Source organism: Notolepis coatsorum, assembly GCF_963971535.1.
Source record: "Notolepis coatsorum genome assembly, chromosome: 1".
Classification (NCBI taxonomy): domain Eukaryota; kingdom Metazoa; phylum Chordata; class Actinopteri; order Aulopiformes; family Paralepididae; genus Notolepis; species Notolepis coatsorum.
This window is the reverse complement of record NC_140165.1, coordinates 96061633-96084108: the sequence shown is the minus strand read 5'-3', so window position 1 is coordinate 96084108 and position 22476 is coordinate 96061633. Positions and strand designations below refer to the sequence as shown.

The following is a 22476-nucleotide window of genomic DNA, read 5'->3' as shown; positions in this document are numbered from 1 at the left end:
ACACACACACACACACACACACACACACACACACACACACACACACACACACACACACACACACACACACACACACACACACACACACACACACACACACACACACACACACACACACACACACACACACACACACACACACACACACACACACACACACACACACACACACACACACACACACACACACACACACACACACACACACACACACACACACACACACACACACACACACACACACACACACACACACACACACACACACACACACACACACACACACACACACACACACACACACACACACACACACACACACACACACACACACACACACACACACACACACACACACACACACACACACACACACACACACACACACACACACACACACACACACACACACACACACACACACACACACACACACACACACACACACACACACACACACACACACACACACACACACACACACACACACACACACACACACACACACACACACACACACACACACACACACACACACACACACACACACACACACACACACACACACACACACACACACACACACACACACACACACACACACACACACACACACATTACCTCCCAGTAGTGTTTGCCAGAGGAGAAGGCTTCTTTTCCCAGAACACACAACACTCTGTCAAACCTCTCTGGGTTGTCTGAGAGGGACTGGGGACGATCCCCACACTTCACCTAGAGAGAGAGAGGGGGGGGGGGGGGGGGGGGGTGGAGAGAGAGAGAGGGAAGGGATGATGGGGGAGTTGGGGGACAGAGGGAGGAAGAAGGAGGGACAGGTATATAGAGTGAGAGAAAGAGAGAGATAGAAAGAGACAGACAGAGAGAGATAGAGAGATGAAGGGGGTATTTAATATTGTCTCAGACAAGCCCTCCTACCTCCGGTCAATGGTCTCTAACTACACCCTCCAGACCCCTACCCTCTGCATCTTCCTCCGGTCAATGGTCTCTAACTACACCCTCCAGACCCCTACCCTCTGCATCTTCCTCCGGTCAATGGTCTCTAACTACACCCTCCAGACCCCTACCCTCTGCATCTTCCTCCGGTCAATGGTCTCTAACTACCCCCTCCAGACCCCTACCCTCTGCATCTTCCTCCGGTCAATGGTCTCTAACTACACCCTCCAGACCCCTACCCTCCGCATCTTCCTCCGGTCAATGGTATCCAACTACCCCCTCCAGACCCCTACCCTCCGCATCTTCCTCCGGTCAATGGTCTCTAACTACACCCTCCAGACCCCTACCCTCCGCATCTTCCTCCGGTCAATGGTCTCTAACTACACACTCCAGACCCTTAATTCTTAGTAGCCTTACCTTAGTAATTCTTAGTAAGCTGTGCTTTAGGGCTGCTTCATTATGGCAAAAGAACATTATTATTTATTGAGACTCAATATTGAGATCATGATTATTTAACATTTAAAATTTACTTTGGAATCATGCATTTATTGACCTTTAAACAGTGGATTTCCTTGAACTTTAAATACAATTTAGCTGGAAAATGTTGTGGAATATTCAAATGAGCCAAACAGTGAAGCTGTAGGAATTCAGACGAGTCAATTTGTACAAAATGTTTAGACAGTCACAGAATCAGATCTGCAAATCTGGTATGTCATAAATGTAGCAGTACTGTCTATCTGTATGTCGTATTGTCGTGTATATCATATATGTTATGATGAATTGAAAATGGGGGACCCTGATGTAAACAAGACGAAAGTCTTTCTCTGGTCTGCATCCCCTTAACAATTGTGTGTATTGAGCTGTACTGTACTGTACCCATTCTGCAATCTGTTAATACAGTTTTCAATCAATCAATCAATCAATCAATCAATCAATCAATCAATCAATCAATCAATCAATCAATCAATCAATCAATCAATCAATCAATCAATCAGAATTTCAACAGCTCGTCTGCTAATCACCCAACCCACACGTGTATGTGAATCAACTCAGACTACCATTGACCTCATTCTGACCTCCGACAAGTCCAAGATCTCCAAGAAAGGGGTTATAGCATGCGGGTTAAGTGATCATTATATGATATTCTGTACCCGCAAAAAACTAAAACAAAAGGCTGGCTGCCACAAAACAGTCACATCTAGAGACCTTAAAACCTACTCTAGCGAGGCCTTTAACCTTGAACTGGAGAGCCTGGACTGGTCAGATGAACTCAATGGTACACTGGTTGAAGAAACATGGCTTGGTTTCAAAACCAAATTCTCAACAATACTAAACGACATGGCCCCCCTAAGAACCACCAGGGTAAAAAATCGCGCTGAGCCGTGGATGCACTCCGAAATACTGGCCGCTATGAAAACCAGAGACAAAAAATGCTCTGAGTTTCGTAAAAGTCAGTCAAAGCTTACTAAAAGCACGAGCAGTGAACTCCAAGCCCACGTGACTGAACTCAAACTAGAAAGAAACAGACTAAGAAACGACGTAAACTCCATGATCAAAACTGCAAAAAAGAATTTCATCAATGACAAAACTGAGGAAAACAAAAACAAACCACGTGAACTTTGGAAATTACTCAATAATCAACTAGGATGCAGTAAAAAACTTAAAACCAGATTCTCAAACATAAACATAAAAACGGACAACACGCTCATCACAGACAAGCTGGATGTAGCCAATTACTTAAACATTTTCTTCACAAACATAGCCACAACACTGGTAAACAAACTACCCTCCCACTCAGGGCTTTATGGGGTAGAACACATAGTAGCTTACTACAAAAACCTAGGGGTCCGCAAGGACGACTTCAAGCTGGAAATGGTAACAACAGATGAGGTACTCAATAAACTGAGCGCCCTCCAACCTAACAAGGCCACTGGCCATGACAACATCCCCTCCAAATTCCTCAGAGACTCAGCAGCCGCCATCACCCCAATCATCACACACATAATAAACCTCTCCATAAAACAGGGACACGTCCCCAAGGACTTCAAAATTGCTAGGGTGACCCCTCTGCACAAAAAGGGCAGCAAATTAGACCCAGGCAACTACCGCCCTGTTTCTATTCTCACCTCCATCTCGAAAGTCATGGAAAAAATAGTCTACGAACAGGTCGAAAAGTACCTAGCGGAAAAAAATCTAATCTACGAATTCCAATCTGGCTTCAGAACATCCCACTCCACTGACACATGCCTTCTCTATTTGAATGACCACATCAAACAAGAGGTGGACGCAGGCAAATACTGCGGCATGGTCATGCTGGACCTACAAAAGGCCTTTGACACGGTCAATCACTCCATTCTGATTGTCAAGCTAAAAGCAATTGGTTTTGATAGTCTATCAGTGAGCTGGATGCAATCCTACCTTGAGGGGAGGGAACAGATGGTGGAGGTAAACGGTACCCTATCCCCCCCTCTCACAGTGAGCTGTGGTGTTCCACAAGGAAGCATACTAGGACCGCTACTGTTCCTAATTTATGCAAATGACATGTCGTCAGCTTGTGACTGCAACTTGTTCCTGTTTGCGGACGACTCAGCCCTGCTGGTCTCTGACAAGAACAAGTTACAGGTTGAAAAAACCCTCAGCTCGGAACTAGGCAGAATCTGCATATGGCTCGCTGATAACAAACTATCATTACACATGGGCAAAACAGAGTCCATTCTCTTCGGTTCAAATAACAAACTCAGCAAGACCGACGGCTTCTCAGTTACAGTGGGTGACAATATTGTCACAAGGAAAGATGAAATTACCTACCTGGGTTCCATCCTAGAGGCTAATCTCTCCTGTGACAAAATGGCATCCAATGTAATAAAAAAAGTCAACCAACGAACTCGATTCTTGTACCGGATCTCCTCTCTGGTAAACAAGAATACCCTGAAGACTCTGGCAGGAGCACTCATTCAGGGGTACTACGACTATGCTTGCACCTCATGGTACCAAAGCACCTCAAAGGCGCTAAAAACAAAATTACAAACATCTCAAAACAAACTGGTCAGACTACTGCTTGACCTTACTCCTAGAACCCACCTCACCCCTGCCCACTTTGACAACCTAGGATGGCTTAGAGTAGATGACAGAGTACAGCAACTTGCAATGGGCCTGGTCTACAAGATACACTACACGACCAAGGTACCCATGTACATGGCAAAATACTTCCCAAAGGTCAGTGAATACCACGATCACAACACCAGAGGGAGCTCCACAAATCATGTTAAACCCAGATTCGGCTCAAATAAGGGACTAAACACGTTTCGCAATTATGCCACATCAATGTGGAACGCCCTACCCAAAGCTGTAAAGGAATGTGGATCACTACCCACTTTCAAAACCTCTCTCAAGAGACACCTACGGGAGACTGCAATTCAACACTGGCCCCTGTAAATATCCTAACCCAACCCCCTCCAATGTACAGTAATTTACCTAGTATGGTTTTGTCAATAGTCCAATGTACAATTTTGTTTGTTTGAACAGAGTCTCCCCCCCCCCTCAATGTACAGTTTTGCTTGTCTATACAGTGTGCCCCCCCCCCCCCCCCAACCACCTCCAATGTAAATTACCCAGTATGGTTGTCAATATCCCAGTGTACCCAACCCCCCCCACCCAACCTCCTCCAATGTACAGTTTCTACGTCAAATGTATATACTCCCTTTTCTTGACTCCTTCTGTATCACAAACAGTACTGTATTTGCAAATCTGGTATGTCATAAATGTATAGATGTAGCAGTACTGACTATCTGTATGTCATGTATGTCATATATGTCCTGATGAATTGAAAATGGGGGACCCTGGTGGAAACAAGACGAAAGTCTTTCTCTGGTCTGCATCCCCTTAACAATTGTGTGTATTGAGCTGTACTGTATTGTACCCATTCTGCAATCTGTTAATAAAGTTTTCAATCAATCAATCAATCAATCAATCTGTCTGTCTCTCTGTTTGATCTCATTCCAGTCCAAACCGGTAGGTGGCGGAAATGCTCCGCAGCCGCTAGGAAATACAGCGACGAAGAAGAGGCCGAGCGACAAGCTGATTGGCTGCGAGGATTGTTTGAAACTTGTGTTTAGCTCACTGAAGCTCCGCTGCAAAGTAACCACAGTTAGTATCAAATACACGGTCGTCTTTACAGAACATCCACCCGTTGGTAAGGTTAAAATACTTGTATTTTTTTTCCTCATAAAGTTTAATTAAAAGGTGTAACATCATCGATTACTTAAAGTTAAACTTTGGAAATGGAACACATCGCTAACATAAAGTTAACTTAACTGTTTCCTGGCTGTGTATGTTATGCAGAACATCAACGCCCTCCCCATAACAACTGTATAGGTTTAGTTTAGCCAACGTTTCTATGCGGGGTAACATAGATATCTGATACATGCCAGGGCAATATTCTGAAGCAATGAATGAGGGCAGATTTAGCACGTTATGATTGGTGGCTGTTTCTTATATCCACAGAGTGATTGAACCCTTTGATTGATTGATTGATTGAAAACTTTATTAACAGATTGCAGAATGGGTACAGTACAGTACGGCTCAATACATACAATTATTAAGGGGATGCAGACCAGAGAAATACTTTCGTCTTGTTTACATCAGGGTCCCCCAAACCTTGGCTTATGTTGTGTTCTGTCTCCCGTGACCCGTTCATGTTTAAATTATATAACACAACTACCCTCTAGCTTTTCTCATTGGAACGAGGCTTCATGATATCCTTTTGTCACTATGAATTGAAAATGGGGGACCCTGATGTAAACAAGACGGGGGGACCCTGATGGAAACAAGACAAACGTCTTTCTCAGGTCTGCATCCCTTTAACAATTGTGTGTATTGAGCCGTACTGTATTGTACCCATTCTGCAATCTGTTAAATAAAGTTTTCATTCATTCACGAAAGTCTCTCTGGTTTGCATCCTTTGATTGATTGAAAACTTTATTAACAGATTGCAGAATGGGTACAATACAGTACAGCTCAATACACACAATTGTTAAGGGGATGCAGACCAGAGAAAGACTTTCGTCTTGTTTACATCAGGGTCCCCCATTTTCAATTCATCAGGACATATGACATACAGATAGACAGTAGGCTACTGCTACATCTATACATTTATGACATACCAGATTTGCAAATACAGTACTGTTTGTGATACAAAAAGAGTCCAGAAAAGAGTATATACATTTGATGTAAAAACTGTACATTGGTTGGGTAGGTGGGGGGAGTTGGGTAGGAGCCTCGGGGTGGGTGGGGAACACTGTACAACTGTACAAGCAAAACTGTACATTGGAATATTGACAACCATACTTGGTCATTTACTGTACATTGGAGGGGGTTGGGTTAGGACATTTACATGGGCCAGTTTCGAATTGCAGTCTCCCGTACTAGGCGTTCTTTGAGAGTGGTTTTGAAAGTGGGTAGTGATTCGCATTCCTTTACAGCTTTGGGTAGGGCGTTCCACATTGATGTGGCATAATTGCGAAATGAGTTTAGTCCCTTGTTTGAGCCAAATCTGGGTTTAACATGATTTGTGGAGCTCCGTCTGGTGTTGTGGTCGTGGTATTCACTGATTTTTGGGAAGTATTTTGACATGACATGGGTACCTTGGTCGTATAGTGTATCTTGTAGACCAGGCCCATTGCAAGTTGCTGTACTCTGTCGTCTACTCTAAGCCATCCTAGGTTGTCAAAGTGGGCAGGGGTGAGGTGGGTTCTAGGAGTAAGGTCAATCCCCTTAACAATTGTGTGTACTATTGAGCCCTACTGTATTGTACCCATTCTGCAATCAATCCATCTATATAAAGACTACACAACTGATTTTTTTAAATCTTTGCAAATTCTGAAGGTCTCTAAAAAAAAAGTATCATTTTGTGTTCGGGTCTGGGAAGACCCAGCAGTGCATTTAAATGTTGTGGGTAACTCTGGGTCAAATTTGGGTCAGGCAAGATTCATCTTGGATCTTTAGACACCAAACCCCCACCTCTTTCCTCCACGGGAAGTTGGGAACAATAACTTTTTGCAACATACACCTGTTCTCCCAATCCCTCTGGCACCACTCCCCCCACAGGAACTCTTTCGTCTTTCTCACAGAATATGGACACCGATATTCAACTTGAACGTAAATGCACACATGTGCACACACACTCTCGCAGTACAGTGTAGGCTTTGATCATCTTGTGGGGGGCGTGGCATGAACAATTTCAGTACTGGGTAGTATGAGGGGATCTCGGAGGGTACTGGGTGGTATGAGGGGATCTGGGTGGGTACTGGGTGGTATGAGGGGATCTGGGAGAGTACTGGGTGGTATGAAGATCTGGGAGGGTACTGGGTGATGATAACCATACAATCCTATTTTCATTTTATTTTATGGGCCCAACACACACTACATATTTAGGTAAAAGAATGGATAATTGTGTTATCTGACTAAAATAATACTACATTTTTCACTGTGCTCCTAAATGTCTTTGTGTGCTCCTAAATGTCTTTGTGCTCCAACATTGTTTTTTATTTAGAAATTAGGAGCATATGTGCTCCTTGGTGTAGAGCCCTGAGCAGGTCTCTCCACTCTTGGAACAGCTTTGGTCTAGGATTTCTTCTTCTCCGGTCAAAATGGTCACACCGATGGTCTGCATGTCGCAGCGTATGATGTGTTTTTATCCATTTGTTGCACAACTAGCCACAACTTAATCGTGTCTCTCTCCAGCAAAGGTAGGCAGGTAGCCCATGAAAACTGAGCAAAGGGGACTTACTTTGATGCACAAACGCCCCCAATGATGACATTGCAGCCAGTTCTGCAGCTGCTGGCTAAAGCGATCTCATTCTATCCTGGACCAGTTCCAAAGGTGTTTGTCCCTATTAGTCATTAAACCCCAGATGATGGAAACATAGGGTCCAGGTTTAAACATACCGGAATTAACCTTTAACGTTGCCCATTTCTATTGCTTAAAGTTGCCCATCAACTTTAAATGCAACATGGACTGTGTCTCACTTTGCTCCCTCCCTGTTACTGTTAACACAACCCTGTTGGCTGTTACGGTTGACACAACCCTGTTACTTTACACAACCCTGTTACTGTAGACAGTCACAACCCTGTTACTGTTGAGTGTTGACACAACCCTGTTACTGTTAACGCAACAAGCAAGTTGAACATAATTTTTCTTGGGGCTCACTCTTCTTGGTGTAGCGGTGCAGTCATTCTCTGTTTGTGCCATGTCATTTCTACCTTTCAGAATAAGAGCCAGACTATGAAGCCTCGCAATGTCGATACATCTTCCAGCCGGCGGAAGGGTGCCACGCCTAAACACCGTCCTCAGCCAAGCCCGAGCTCCAACCGCAGAGACAGCGGCCCCTTAGGTGAGGAGGGAAGAGGTCAGAAGAGAAGGGAATGGAAGAGGGTGATGAGAGGAGGGAAGAGGGTGATGAGAGGAGGGAAGAGAAGGGAAGAGGGTGAGGAGAGAAGGGAAGGGGGTGAGGGGAAGAGGGTGAAGAGAGAAGGGAAGAGGGTGAGGAGGGAAGAGGAGAGAAGGGAAGAGGGTGAGGAGAGGAGGTAAGGGAAGAGGGTGAGGAGAGAAGGGAAGATGGTGAGGAGAGGAGGGAAGAGGAGAAGGAGAGAAGGGAAGAGGGTGAGGAGAGGAGGGAAGCAGGTGATGAGAGGAGGGAAGAGGGTGAGGAGAGGAGGGAAGAGAAGGGAAGAGGGTGAGGAGAGAAGGGAAGAGGGTGAGGGGAAGAGGGTGAGGAGAGAAGGGAAGAGGGTGAGGAGGGAAGAGGAGAGAAGGGAAGAGGGTGAGTAGAGAAGAGGGTGAGGAGAGATGAGGAGAGGAGGGAAGAGGGTGATGAGGGGAGGGAAGAGGGTGAGGAGAGGAGGGAAGAGGGTGAGGAGAGAAGGGAAGAGGGTGAGGAGAGGAAGGAAGAGGGTGAGGAGAGAAGGGAAGAGGGTGAGGAGGGAAGAGGAGAGAAGGGAAGAGGGTGAGGAGAGAAGAGGGTGAGGAGAGAAGAGGGTGAGGAGAGAAGAGGATGAGGAGAGGAGGGAAGAGGGTGAGGAGAGAAGGGAAGATGGTGAGGAGAGGAGGGAAGAGGGTGAGGAGAGAAGGGAAGAGGGTGAGGAGAGGAGGGAAGATGGTGAGGAGAGGAGGGAAGAGGGTGAGAAGGGACGAGAGTGAGGAGAGGAGGTAAGGAGGGAAGAGGATTGGGAATGTTGGAGTCAACGGGTTTGATCTATCTGGCTCATTCTATTAACCTTGCACGGAAGCTGGCTTCGTGAGACCACACGTAAATCCATCTAGTCAGGCTTCAAGTTATGCGTTTGTGCCCGAACCACAATTGTTTGGACCAATCAGCTATGATTGCTATTGCAGAAGTCGGACATCAAATTGAGAACATATTTTCAATAATGAACATCCATCAGACAACAATACACCTGTCCTCTCATCCACTCTCATCCACTAACGTTAACTAGCTAAGTGTGTGATGTGCGCTCATCCTCTCATACATTAACGTTAACTAGCTGTGTGTGTTAAGTGTGTGATGTGCACGTCATAAATCAATCTCTCTAGACTGTATGAATAAAAGTTGCGTATTTTTCAAAACAAATTATCCGTTTTTTAAATGCATTTATTTCCAAGCGATTATCCGTCATTTTGAATTTGCGTCACAATTTGGTTTGTAGTCATATGGGGAGAGGACATCCAGAGCTCTCAATGAGTGTTGACATTTCGTAAAACTACATTACACAGCTTAGCATTAATGTGTCTACCTTCTGTGAACGTTTTGCAAGAATCCGCATTGCAATCCGATTAAAAAATGGCGGAGCCATATCCATTATAAGACTGGAACTGTACTTACAGTAGATTTCATTCACGGTTCTTGCTGCACGCCTGGTGAAACTAAATCCAGATTGAACTCTGCCATTGGAACGAGTAGATTTGGCCTGATCCATAGATGTGCAACTTGGCTATAATAAGGTAATTTATAGGCCTGATATTCTATATTCTATAATATTTCAAATGGCATGTGTCTGGATGGCAGAATTCAGTACTATATCTACAAAACCTTCTGTTTAATCATCTTCCCTTTATTCATTTGCTTAGATTTTTTGTTCACGTGATCTCAAGAAGGTGCTGAACGAGCTCAGTGGCAGTTCATTACCAGACATTTCATGTCTGGTCATTTTTAGCATGGTGTTATTCACTGTCAAAGATGCAAAGATTTTTTTTTATATTCTCCTTTGTTTCATCACAATTTACTCAAGCCTAGTAACAGACACAATATTTCTGACACTGGGAATACATTCACTGAGGTCCATAGATGTCCCTAGGGACCCTAGATACCAAGACCATGCAAATTGACCTTGTAGAAGTGGAGCAATCTTCCATACATACTTGGGTATGTATTTTTAGGCGTATTTTCTGAAAATAGGGCTAGGACTTAACAGGTTAATGTTCGCTTTCTTACTTTGTTGCCCTTCAGTGCTCCTGGTCTGTGCTGTGGTCCATGTCAAGTGCTCGGATATGTGGACTCTGAACTTAGTACTTGAAACTGTTCACTCTCTCCACCGGTGCCCCGTAGATGCTGAGGGGGCTGTAGTTCCTTGCCCCAGACCTCCTAAAATGCACAATCAGTTATTTGGTTTTGCTAACGTTCAGGGAGAGGCTGTTCTCCTGGCACCACAGTGCCAGGTTCTCCACCTCTCCCAGGTAGGCCCTCTCGTCGTTTGCAGAGAATAATCATACTCATCTCATCTAATCTCTCCAGAACCGCCTGCATCTCAGAGGAAGAAGAGGAGGTTCCGTCCAGGAACTAAGGCCCTGATGGAGATCCGCAAATACCAGAAGAATACTGACCTGCTCTTAAGGAAGATGCCCTTCGCTCGCCTGGTATGTTGATGAAGACCGCAACATGTGATGCAACATGTGATGCAACATGTGATGCAACATGTCATTTCAATTACTTTTTCATGTCCAATGCTACTAGGGAAGTCGATGGAGAAATCAAACGCGAAAAAGTCACTGAAATTCCACCCATCTGTATTTTCACTTATATTAACAGGGAGTGATTTGTATTTTCTTTGAAACTCCAGGGACCTCAGACCCTAGACTGTGTTGAGGATTCTGACTAGGGATGGGAACCGAACCAAATTAAGGGTACTGACCGAATCACGTCGGTACTACAGAGTACCGATTCACGTGAGATCCGCCGGTGCAACATTTCGGTACTGTAACAAAACAAAAAAATATATAAAAAAATAATAATTGAAGTCCGATGTTGTTACACTTTACAAAGATAGATGCAGACAACGCTCGCTGCAATATTATATATTACCGTAATTTCTCGAATAGTAACCGGTATTCAATAAAAAACCGGGTCTCTATTAATGACTGCACTGTTGAGCTAAGCAATTATAAGCCGGCCTCCTAATACAAGCCGGGTTTAATGTATAATTTTTTTTAATTTTATTATTTGCAGCTGAACTTGACTGTTATTAGCCTAACTGTATATAGGCCTATATACAGGTATTTGAATGGGCAATAAATAGGATGGACCACAGTATTGTGGTAGTCTACCTCAGTTGAAGTTAAAGTTAAATTGACACTGTTGCACTGTGTTGATGTTTTTATGGTATTTACCATAGGCAATATATTTTGTTATTGTTGTTATATGCTGGCCTGGCTGTGCAGTAAATACCATATAATGGTATGGTGTTAATGTTTACCAAGAGAGTAAGCCTACCTCAGAATTGTATAAAACGAAGTTATTATTATTATTATTATTATTATTATTATTATTATTATTATTATTATTATTATTATTATTATTATTATTATTATTATTATTATTATTATTATTATTATTATTATTATTATTATTATTATTATTATTATTATTATTATTATTATTATTATTATTATTATTATTATTATTATTATACCAGTATTGTGATTGCACTATTTTACTTTATTTTACTTTTTTTGACCACCTGTAATTGCACTGTTTACTACCGTATTTCATACAGTACTTGCTTGGTTTCAATAAATGAACCCAGTACATTTTACTGGGTTCAAACTGACACAAAATGTTGATTTATTCATTATGATCTGTTTGAAAATTAGAAAAATAAGCCTCTCTCTTATACATGCCTCCTCCTAATACAAGCCTGGTATCCGCTACAGTTGAAACAAATACAAGCCGGGGTTACTATTAGAGGAATTACGGTATATACAGTATATATTAACAAATTGTTCTAAATAAATAATAATGATAATAAATTATTTTAAGTTTGGATTTATTTTTTCAACTGAGGTAGGTAGATTACATTTTTAGAGACTAAAGTACAGAAAAAAGGTACTGTTGGGTACCGGTTAAAATGTGAAAGGTACCCAACCCTAATTCTGACTGTTGTCCCATTCCAACTACATCCCTTACTGTGTTGTGTGATGACTGGTACTGTGTATATAAAATAATAGTAGGAATAACTGGTACTGTGTGTATAAAAGACTGCATTGTTTGTGAATTAATGTATTTTGTGAATTTAAACCATTCCCCATTTTGCTTGGAATCCCCTGGAATCTCTTCCTCTGGAGGATCCTGGGATCCCACACTGGGAGCCGCAGATTGGGCCTGAAGATGAATGAACAGCAGCTTTAAATGGTCATTGTGTCCTCTGCAGGTCCGGGAGCTGTGCCAGCACTGTACCAGTCAACAAATGCGATGGCAGTCCCACGCTCTCCAGGCCCTGCAGGAGGTAAGCTGCCATGTGAGAGACTACACCTCCCTCTCTCACCATTGTGTTTTAAATAACCCATTCTGTTGACAAGGAGTACATGTGTCATTCACCTGCCCGGTAGAGCAGACATTCACCTGCCCGGTAGACATTCACCTGCCCGGTAGAGCAGCCAGTCACCTGCCCGGTAGAGCAGACATTCACCTGCCCGGTAGAGCAGACAGTCACCTGCCCGGTAGAGCAGACAGTCACCTGCCCGGTAGAGCAGACATTCACCTGACCGGTAGAGCAGACAGTCACCTGCCCGGTAGAGCAGACATTCACCTGCCCGGTAGAGCAGACATTCACCTGACCGGTAGAGCAGACAGTCACCTGACTGGTAGAGCAGACAGTCACCTGCCCGGTAGAGCAGACATTCACCTGACCGGTAGAGCAGACAGTCACCTGACCGGTAGAGCAGACAGTCACCTGCCCGGTAGAGCAGAGATTCACCTGCCCGGTAGAGCAGACAGTCACCTGCCCGGTAGAGCAGACATTCACCTGACCGGTAGAGCAGACATTCACCTGCCCGGTAGAGCAGACATTCACCTGACTGGTAGAGCAGACATTCACCTGACTGGTAGAGCAGACATTCACCTGACCGGTAGAGCAGACATTCACCTGACCGGTAGAGCAGACAGTCACCTGCCCGGTAGAGCAGACATTCACCTGACCGGTAGAGCAGACATTCACCTGACCGGTAGAGCAGACAGTCACCTGCCCGGTAGAGCAGACATTCACCTGACTGGTAGCGCAGACATTGAAAAATAAACAGAAACATTGAATCGGTAATGACTCAATGGACAGTAATACCTTCCATAAAAGTTCTCTCCCTTCATTGGTGGATCAGTGCTGCTGCCTTTAGTGCAAACGTACTCCTTCCTCTTCTTCACTTCAAGTTAAATCTACTCTCAAAGTTAAAGTGAAACTTAACTGCACAGACTTATAAAATAGATCTGCTGTTCGCACACATTTTGATGAATGTCGGCACTGATATAGAAATAAAAACCTATTTAGTTTATTTCCGCATATTAAAAAAAAAAATATATATTATTATAATAATAAACATACATCAGTGGGGGCACTGGGTAATTTTGTGGATGATGACTGAACACTCAGGACGGGATCCACTAAGAATGGATTGGGAATTGCACCCTTAACTGCGCGGGGTTTGCGTGCGGTATCTGTTCCGTCTTTGCGAGCTATTCACTAATGACATTGCATGGATGAGATACCAGCGCAGACACGCCCATTAGGGCTGGGCGATATAACGATAACGATAAATATCGCGATATATTTTAATAATCGATATCGAAATTAAAAAAAAATCGAAAAATCGTTTTTTTTTTTTTTTTTTTTTTTTATACCTGCAACAGGGCAGTTTTAAAACCAGAGACAGTGGACAGACTTGTCTTTCTTGCCTGCAACTTAAAGTAATGGCTTTGCTTGTCCAAATGACAATACTGACCAAATTCAGATTTCTTTTTCTCTTGTCCATTTATTTTGTTTGCTTTCTAATTTAAAATACATTTTGAAACCGTCTGTACACAGTAGGCTATGTGTGCTAGCAGAACTAGACTCCAGTCACGAGTCACAGTGCACATGTGCGGTGGTTTGTCCACCAAAAAAGCGCCAAAAGATCGAAAATAAACTAGCAGAGCCAGAACTGTTCAACTCCTCTTATCGCGATATGATTTTTTTCCATATCGCCCAGCCCTAACGCCCATTATGTGTGGAGTTTTCCCCTGATCTGCTCCAGCGCAGTTGGCTCGCAGTGCCGAGAGGCAGAGAGAGAGAGAGCTCGGAGGACGTTCACTTGTTTAAACAAACTGTATAAACGCCATAATACTGTTGATTAAAGTTGGGACTCTGTCCCTTTCAAAGTCGAGCATGGTGCCGTTTGCTGTTGGTGTGAACGCAATCAAATACTTTATAGTACCTAATCTAGGAAGCGCAGGGTTTTTGGAAGTGAGTGTGAATGAGAGAGTGTGTGTGTGAGCGAGCGACAGAGAGAGAGAGAGAGAGAGAGAGTGTGTGCGTGAGCGAGCATGAGAGAGCGAGTGTGTGCGTGCGAGCGAGCGACAGAGCGAGTGTGTGTGTGTGAGCGAGCGACTGGGAGAGAGCGTGTGTGTGTGTGTGTGTGTGTGTGTGTGTGCGCGAGCATGAGAGAGCGTGAGCATGAGAGAGCGAGTGTGAGTGTGTGCGAGCTAGGGATGGGTACCGAACCGAATTAAGGGTACCGACCGAATCACGTCGGTACTACAGAGTACCGATTCACGTGAGATCCGCCGGTGCCACATTTCGGTACTGTACATTTTTAATTTTTAATTTTTTTGTCCAATGACGTCAACGTTTCGTTTATCGCTAAACGAAACCTATGAAGTGTGCCGCACGTTCACACGCACAATACACGCAGGCATTAAAGCGTTTCGTCTTGAGACGGATTTCCGTCTATTTGATTATATGTATATAATATTTTAATTGATATTATTATTATTATTTTTTTTTTTTAAATATATAAAGTTTGCCAATAGGGATGTTTCAGTAGTATTGGCACTGGTAGTAGTCGTAATATTAATCCAGTCTATTTTTTTTTCTTCTAAAAAATAAACTAGTTCAACACAGGCAACTACTTTTGCTTAATTTCTTTGATGGCTCAAATGTATGCTCTAGTGTCTAGTCGATTTTGTGTTTTGAGCACAAAGATCATCATAGATCTAGCCTCTTAATTTTGCTCTCAAAGTGCACATAAAAAAAATTAAAAAAAAAAAATCCGAGGGGGCATGCCCCCGGACCCCTCTGGAGGGGCAGAGGTTCACCCACCACCACAGTCTCACTAAATCCTGTGGGAAACACTGAGGATTCAAATTTCTTTACGGTTGTGGGTAGGGCGTTCCACATTGTTGTGGCATAATTGCGAAACGTGTTTAGTCCCTTGTTTGTATGATAACAAGCCTTTTAGTTCATGGTTCAAAGTAATGGGAAAAGGGTGCTAGCTCGCCATCAATCAGAAGCTAGCCACAAGACTTGCATTCACGCTCTCCAGCACACAGCCTCCCTGCCTGGCACAACAACCACAACAGTAGGGTCTATAGTCACAGTCAGGACAGTAGGCTCCCTTAAAACGCTATTAACAAAAAAATACAGTGGAGGTTAAAATAAGAATAGACTTGGCCTGAAAAAAGTTCAGTCAGGAGATATTTTTTTGCTTTAATCCCTGTACACGCTTACCTAGGATTTTACTTGATTCAACAACTAAGCAGTCAGGGCAATGTCAAGCCAAAGTGTTACACTTTACAAAGCTAGATGCAGACAACGCTTGCTGCAATATTATATATTATATACAGTATATATTAACAATTATTTCTAAATAAATAATAATGATAATAAATTATTTGAAGTTTGGATTTTTCGTTTTTACAACTGAGGTAGGTAGATAAAAAATGTTGAGACTAAAAAGGTACCGTTGGGTACCGGTATCGATTCACAGGTACCGGTATCGGTTCAAATGTGAAAGGTACCCAACCCTAGTGCGAGCGAGCATGAGAGAGTGTGTGTGTGTGCAGTGTTTCCCACAGGATTTTCAGAGACTATGGGCAGTGAACCTCCGACCCTCTAGGGGGGTCCGGGGGCATGCCCCCCCCTGAACTTTTTTTTGTGTGTACATTTTAAAGTTAAATGAATCAATCTGGTGCACTTTGAGAGCAAAATAAAGAGGCTAGATCTATGATGAACTTTGTGCTCAAAACACAAAATCGACTAGACTAGTGCTTCCCAATCCTCGAAGCACCCCAGCCGTTCAATGTATTTGTTAAATTCCACCACCAGCACACCTGATTCAACTTAACTAGCCCTTTATTAGTTAAATCAAGGTGTGCTGGTGGTGGAATTTAACAAATACATGGAACGGCTGGGATGTCTCGAGGAGAGGTTTGGGAACCACTGGACTAGAGCATACATTTGAACCATCAAAGAAATTAAGCAAAAGTGATTACCTGTGTTGAACTGGTTTATTTTTTAGAAAATAAGAAAATAGTGGATTACTATTACGACTACTACCACTGCCAATACTACTGATACATCCATATTGGCAAACTTTATATTTAAAAAAGAAATAGTAAAAAAAAAAAAAAAAATTTAATGACATATTTCTTTTGGTTCATTATACAACTGTGGCAGGACTATAGGTAATTAATGGGAAACCCTGGTGTGTGTGTGCGAGCATGAGAGAGAGAGAGAGAGAGAGTGTGTGTGCGAGGGGGATTTTCCCGAAAATGATCTGTCCAATAGAATGAACGACTTGGCGACTGCATGTCCTTTGTTTACAAATTAGGTTGGCCCAAAAAAGGGCAGTGTGAACGCAAACCAAAATCAAACAATGTATCATTCTCACATTTGGTCCACCAGAAAGTCCGGACTATCCGTGGACTTTCAGATGTGAACACAACACGGCCATAGCGCTTGGGGATTTGCGCTTATTTACCACCATGTCTGAAGACGGTAGGTGCATAGCAACAACTGCTCGGTGCAATTGGCGCCGGCCTTTGTGGATTCGGAGCATTTCTGCACAAGGCTCATTTGCATAGAAAGGCGACATGTTCTGCCCATATTACCTCATTTAAATACGCACCGGACGCAATGCTGACGGAACACAGTTGCCACCTCATTCTACCTGTTGTGTGTCCTCTGTGGATAACAAACTGAGTCTCAGAGCGATATGTATGGGCTTTGCGTCGGAAAAAGCCATGCAAACCCTTTGTGTGTGTGTGTGTGTTGTTACCACAGAAAGCCTATTCAGTAGGTGAGTCAAGGCACTTGAGCACTTGTTTAAAAATTTTTTTTTTTTTTTTTTACCTAACCATATACACAAACTAAGGCTTAACACTTTGGCTGCCTAAGGTTAAATTCATGATATACCATAGATTGCCAGCGCTATTTGTCTATGGAGAAAGTCCCCTTCTTTGCAGGGCTATAACTTTTTAAATTCTATTGCTACATTGCCATTATTAGGGCCCATTCAAAGTCCTATGTGTATTGTTCATTGTGTAGCAACGTTAAACTTTTTCATTCACATATTCATAGTAAAGTATGGTCTAATGTATAAGTATGTTTTCATCTCTTTCTGCAGCTTTCTCCAGAACGTGATATATAGCCCCAAATGCATTATATTGATGATGAAATACAGTTTGATGGCAATCAGCGCGATATAAAAAATTCCAACTAGACGTACTTCTAGAAGTTACTACACGTCATCTGATGTTGACCGGATGGGCGAGGGGGCGTTTATAATTCCGTGGGCAGCGTTATACCAATCATCTAATGTGGGTCAAATGTTGATAATAGCAGTTAGTATCGAAGACGGTAACGTTACACGCTGAAACTCACCCCAGTCTCCGCGCGCCGTTGGGCGATCATCGTAGAGTAGAAATCTTATCATTATGGGATATATTTTTACCCAGTCCATCTCCAGCTTGTATAATGGTATATACGTCCAAATCATGTTTATCGAGTTATTGCCAATCGATCACCGTGTAGCGTGACGAGCCAGAGTCCCATGACCTATAGCGAGCGCCCGGAAGTACTACGGACGTCTAGCACAACCTCTATTCCACATCCTGTTTGGCGATTGCGCCGATCGGCCACCAGATGGCGCTCCTGAACCGCCAGAGAGCTCAGTGGGTCCTGCTGGTGGATCTCAGGCCAGCGGAGGGGACATATGAATCCGATCGAAGATTTTTGAAATATTGATATAAGGACGACGTAACGCGTCCTCCGGCAACTTTAGCATGGCCAGCAAAGACGTCTAAAGACGGTTCCCGGCAGCCAAAGTGTTAAACAAAAAATATATGGGCTAACTTATGTCATTAATACAAACAAATGGCTCCTACAACGTCTATGTCATGATTGAACTCATTTCAACTTGATTATGAGTTTGAGGCACTAATGTATATGTAATAATTGCTTGACATTGTTTACATCAGCAGTTTATATTACACACTGCTGCACCACTGTCTTCATAACACAGATGTGCCTGCTGTAACGTCTTCTGACCAGTAGGTGGTGCTGTTGTGTACTCCAGGCCTCCAGACATGACGTTTATGTACTATAGTGCTTTAACTTTTTTTTTTTTTTTTTAAACTTTATTTTTTAGCGTTTATCGCTTTTCTGGTCAAGCATGACCGACAGTTGTAGGGTGAAATGGGAGAGAGAGCAGGGGGAGACATTCGGCAAATGACGGCGAGTCCGGGAATCGAACTTGGAGTCAACCAGATCCGTGACGCAGCACGGAGTCCCGCGCGAGCGCGGTAACATGGTGTGCTACTGGAGCACCCGTTTTAACTTTTTCACAAAACCAATTAATACAAAGTAAAAGACAATTAGTTTGAACTTTTATGAAATCAGAATCCTCTATGAGACAATTTGTTCCCTGTGTGCGTGATCACATGAATCCAGGACAGTGGGAAGCAGATTGTGAAATTAATAGAAGGCTAACTGCCCTCCAACCATGCATTCAAACAGATCATAAGTCAACATTTAACATTTTGCCAGGTTTGAACGATGGTTTCACACAAACGATTACTTTCAGTTATTTTCTAAAAAATTTTACCTGTAAAAAAAAAAAAAAAAAATGTTTGAAGCACTTTGTTTATAGGGCTGGATGTTAATCCAGTATGATAATGTAGTTTTTCTGTCACTATTGAGATATTGTGATGATACACAACTCTGTTGTCTCTAAAACATACTGGCAGCATTTGATCTGAGACATTTTAGGGAATTTTAATTTAATTTAAGCGTTTGGTTTTATGTCACACTTTAAGTTACAATGCAGTTCAATGAAATCAGATGGATTACATAAGCCGTGATTTTACATGCAGAAGCAGACATCATTATTATTATAAGTCCTCTATAAATAGTTTATTCATATCCTGTGTCATTTGCAGCTGCCCTAGAACTATTAAGTTGTTACTTAGTAACCATAACTCATTTCATTGTAAGTGTTAAAAAAGCTCCTATCCCCCCCCCTCTCATTCCTATCTCCTCTTCTCCTTTCTTCTCTTTCTACTTACTCCTTCTCTCCCATCTCCTCTCTTTCCTCCTCTCCTAACACCTCCTTCCTCCTGTCTTTCCTTCTCCTTCTCCTCCTCTCCCTCTTCCTCATCTTCCTCCTCATCTCCCTCTCCCTGCTCCTTCTCCTCCTCTCCCTCTTTTTCCTCCTCCTCTTCCAGGCTGCAGAAGCATTCCTGGTGCTGCTGTTGTCTGATGCTAACTTATGTTGCATCCATGCGAAGCGTGTCACACTGTTTGTGTCTGACATCCAGCTGGCCCGGAGGATCAGAGGGCTGGAATACATGTGATGCCAGGAATACATGTTTTTTTTTATTAGTAAACAATTTTTTGTACGAAGTTCAGGAGTTATTGTGCACCGTGCCTCACCTTGTGTGTTCAGGAGTTATTGTGCACCGCGCCTCACCTTGTGGAGCTCATTACAGGAAGTGAGAAGAACCTGTTTTTTTTAAATGTCTCTGGTTTTAGCAAGTTGTGTGGTACTTTATCGCCACCCTGTGGTGTTCCGAGGACATTAAGGCTTGATATACCCTACCATCGAGTAGGGTATATCTGCAGAGCCGCAAGCCCAACGTATGGGCGGGGCTTCGGGGCTTGTACTCTGTGTGAGGCACGGCTTCGGGGCTTGTACTCTGTTGTTTCCTGTAAAACCCGGACGTAGTCAGTTTGTGCTGTTTATTTTTAACCCTAACCTTAACCCGCAACACGGAACACAGAAATGCAAATGCTGTTGAGTCCTCACTGCTTGTAAAAATAAACAGCACAAACTGACTACTTCCGGGTTTTACAGGAAACAACACAGAGTACAAGCCCTGACACCCCGCCCACGCACAGTCACACAGAGTACAAGCCCCGAAGCCCCGCCTCACACAGAGTACAAGCCCCGAAGCCCCGCCCAGACGTTGGGCTCGCGGCTCTGCAGATATACCCTATTGGTACCATCACTCGGTTACACTTCCAATCCTGACCACGCCCCCACAAAATTATTAATGTTTTTAATAATTCAGACATTTGGCTGTGTGGTTAATAACACATTTTTCTGTAGTGTTAGACTCGCAACACATATTTATAAAAAATTTACCCCCGACTTAAAAGTTTGTTACATTATCTTTTGTAACAATTTGTTATTGTAGATAATGTCTATTTCATGTACATTTTTATTCATTTATTGCTGTCATTTGTTAATGTTGTCTGTTGTTTAACTTTGAAAAAGCTACATAAAACATATACAAGATAAAAGTGGTTTGCTAGTTTTATTAAAGATGGAAAGTGTATATTGTCTCTGTCCTGTGGTGTGTGTGACATCACAACTTCAATAGTTAAAACATCCCTTTACATCAAATGTAACGGCAAACAATTAAATGTTTTGTGAAAAGCAAAACGGCCTGAATTTATATATCACTTTTACCAAAAGTGCCTTACACCTTATGCCTCACATTCACCCATTCACTCACACACCGACGGCAGAGGCAACCATGAAACTGATGCAAGGTGCCAAACTACTCATTGGGAGCTTTTAGGGGTTAAGTGTCTTGCTCAAGGACACTTTGACACGCTGCCAAGAGGAGACTGGAATGGAACCGGGAACCTTCAGATTACCAGATGACCAAGTCAAGTCAAGAGTTTTATTAGTCACGGCATACAAGGATACAAATGAAATGTGGGGGGTCTTGCCCGCAACCATTGTGCATAATACAATAGTAATATATAATAAGAATCCAATAGAACGACATTGTGCAATAAAACAAGTAAACAAAGTAGGGCATATCTGTATATGTACATGCGTTATTTACAGAGCATGGTAGGACATGCTAGGTCCTGTGGTAGTGCAATACACTGTTCGCTACGGATGAGGCACTGGGTCTTTATGTACACTGCTATACAATGCTATATTATACAATCTCAAGTTATACTATACTATTCTTAAAGTGACCTTTCCTTTTGTAAAGTGACCATAAGTGAGCGTGTGCAGTAGGCCTGCCACGATAACACATTTTGCTGGGCGATTAATTGCCCCCGAAAATATCGCGATAAGCGATATTGTTGCGACCGGTTAGAGATTTTCTTTTTTTAGAAATTTATTTCCCAAAACTTTTATTTTGAAGCCCACCACTCCGTCTTTTCCGGTGTTTTAGACTTTTATTTTGAAGCCCACCGACCGGACCGGAAGTATTGTTGTGATTATCCTAGCAGAACCTATGAGCCGACAACTTGTCTCGTCCGGTTCTGTGTTTTTGAGCTAATGATAAAACAAATATTGAGATTGTTGGTGAACAACTAACTTTAGGTTAGTTTTAACGTTAGCTACTAACGTTAGATGCAGCTACTACAGGCAATCAACGATGAGGAGGAAGCGTCAAAGCAGTATATAATAGAATAGCTGTGGTGCGTAGGCACTGCAGCACGACTCGAAACTACCTACTACGTTATAATAAATGAATTCATGTTTAACTTGTCCCCGTGTCCAGTCCTTTGACTAGCCCCACCCGTTCATTGTAAACAATGATGCATGTAATTGTATTAACGTTATTCTGTGTTGTAGCTATGCTATACGTTGTATTTCGTTTGTTAGCTATTTAGCTAATGTTGTTAGCATTGAATGAGAATCAACACTCGATCTTTCATCTTTATTTAGCAGTCCAGTTTCTCCGGGCAGTAGCGAGTAAC

At 42.9% G+C, this 22476-nt stretch overlaps 2 protein-coding genes across 2 annotated transcripts in view; one reads left to right on the top strand and one right to left on the bottom strand.

Annotated features, from left to right (window-relative positions):
- Nucleotides 1-22476, bottom strand: part of LOC311243505 (zinc finger protein RFP-like) — a gene marked incomplete at both ends in the record, with an annotated part of 81403 nt that overhangs the window by 5041 nt on the left and 53886 nt on the right. The window contains one exon of the mRNA XM_084332746.1: nucleotides 622-732. Within this exon, the coding sequence (XP_084188872.1) occupies nucleotides 622-732 (111 nt within the window). The remainder of the gene's footprint in view (nucleotides 1-621; nucleotides 733-22476) is intronic.
- Nucleotides 5039-21042, top strand: cenpa (histone H3-like centromeric protein A). Its single transcript, XM_084314336.1, has 5 exons — nucleotides 5039-5143; nucleotides 8219-8342; nucleotides 10740-10861; nucleotides 12652-12726; nucleotides 19971-21042. The coding sequence occupies exons 2-5, from the start codon at nucleotides 8234-8236 to the stop codon at nucleotides 20097-20099; spliced, it is 435 nt and encodes a 144-aa protein (XP_084170462.1). The 5' UTR covers nucleotides 5039-5143; nucleotides 8219-8233; the 3' UTR covers nucleotides 20100-21042.

Coding starts and splice junctions, on each gene's coding strand:
- cenpa (XM_084314336.1), top strand. CDS start 8,234: ATGAAGCCTCGCAATGTCGATACATCTTCCAGCCGGCGGAAGGGTGCC. Junction 8,343..10,739: donor CAGAGACAGCGGCCCCTTAG/GTGAGGAGGGAA, acceptor TAATCTCTCCAG/AACCGCCTGCATCTCAGAGG. Junction 12,727..19,970: donor CTCTCCAGGCCCTGCAGGAG/GTAAGCTGCCAT, acceptor CTCCTCTTCCAG/GCTGCAGAAGCATTCCTGGT.